A 290-nucleotide genomic window follows, 5' to 3' on the forward strand; every position below is an offset into this window, starting at 1 on the left:
GCCATGGTGCAGGGCGCGCTGGAGCTGCGTACCAAGGTGGTGGAGGACGTGCTGACGCCGCTGGCTGATTGCTTCATGCTCCGTGCTGATGCCGTGCTGGACTTTGCCACCGTCTCAGAGATCCTTCGCTCTGGCTACACTCGCATCCCCGTCTATGAGGGTGACCGGCGTGACAACATTGTTGACCTGCTCTTCGTCAAGGACCTGGCCTTTGTTGACCCTGATGACTGCACCCCCCTGCAGACTGTCACCCGCTTCTACCGCCGCCCACTCCACTGCGTCTTCAACGA

At 61.0% G+C, this 290-nt stretch overlaps 1 protein-coding gene across 1 annotated transcript in view; it reads left to right on the plus strand.

Annotated features, from left to right (window-relative positions):
* Window positions 1-3: 3 nt before the first annotated feature.
* The window catches only part of LOC104468565 (metal transporter CNNM1-like), a 17641-nt gene continuing 17354 nt past the window's right edge, over window positions 4-290 (plus strand). The window contains exon 1 of the mRNA XM_010082750.1: window positions 4-290. Coding sequence (XP_010081052.1) covers window positions 4-290 — 287 coding nt within the window.

This window comes from Pterocles gutturalis, unplaced genomic scaffold (assembly GCF_000699245.1).
Source record: "Pterocles gutturalis isolate BGI_N339 unplaced genomic scaffold, ASM69924v1 scaffold2795, whole genome shotgun sequence".
NCBI classification, from domain to species: domain Eukaryota; kingdom Metazoa; phylum Chordata; class Aves; order Pterocliformes; family Pteroclidae; genus Pterocles; species Pterocles gutturalis.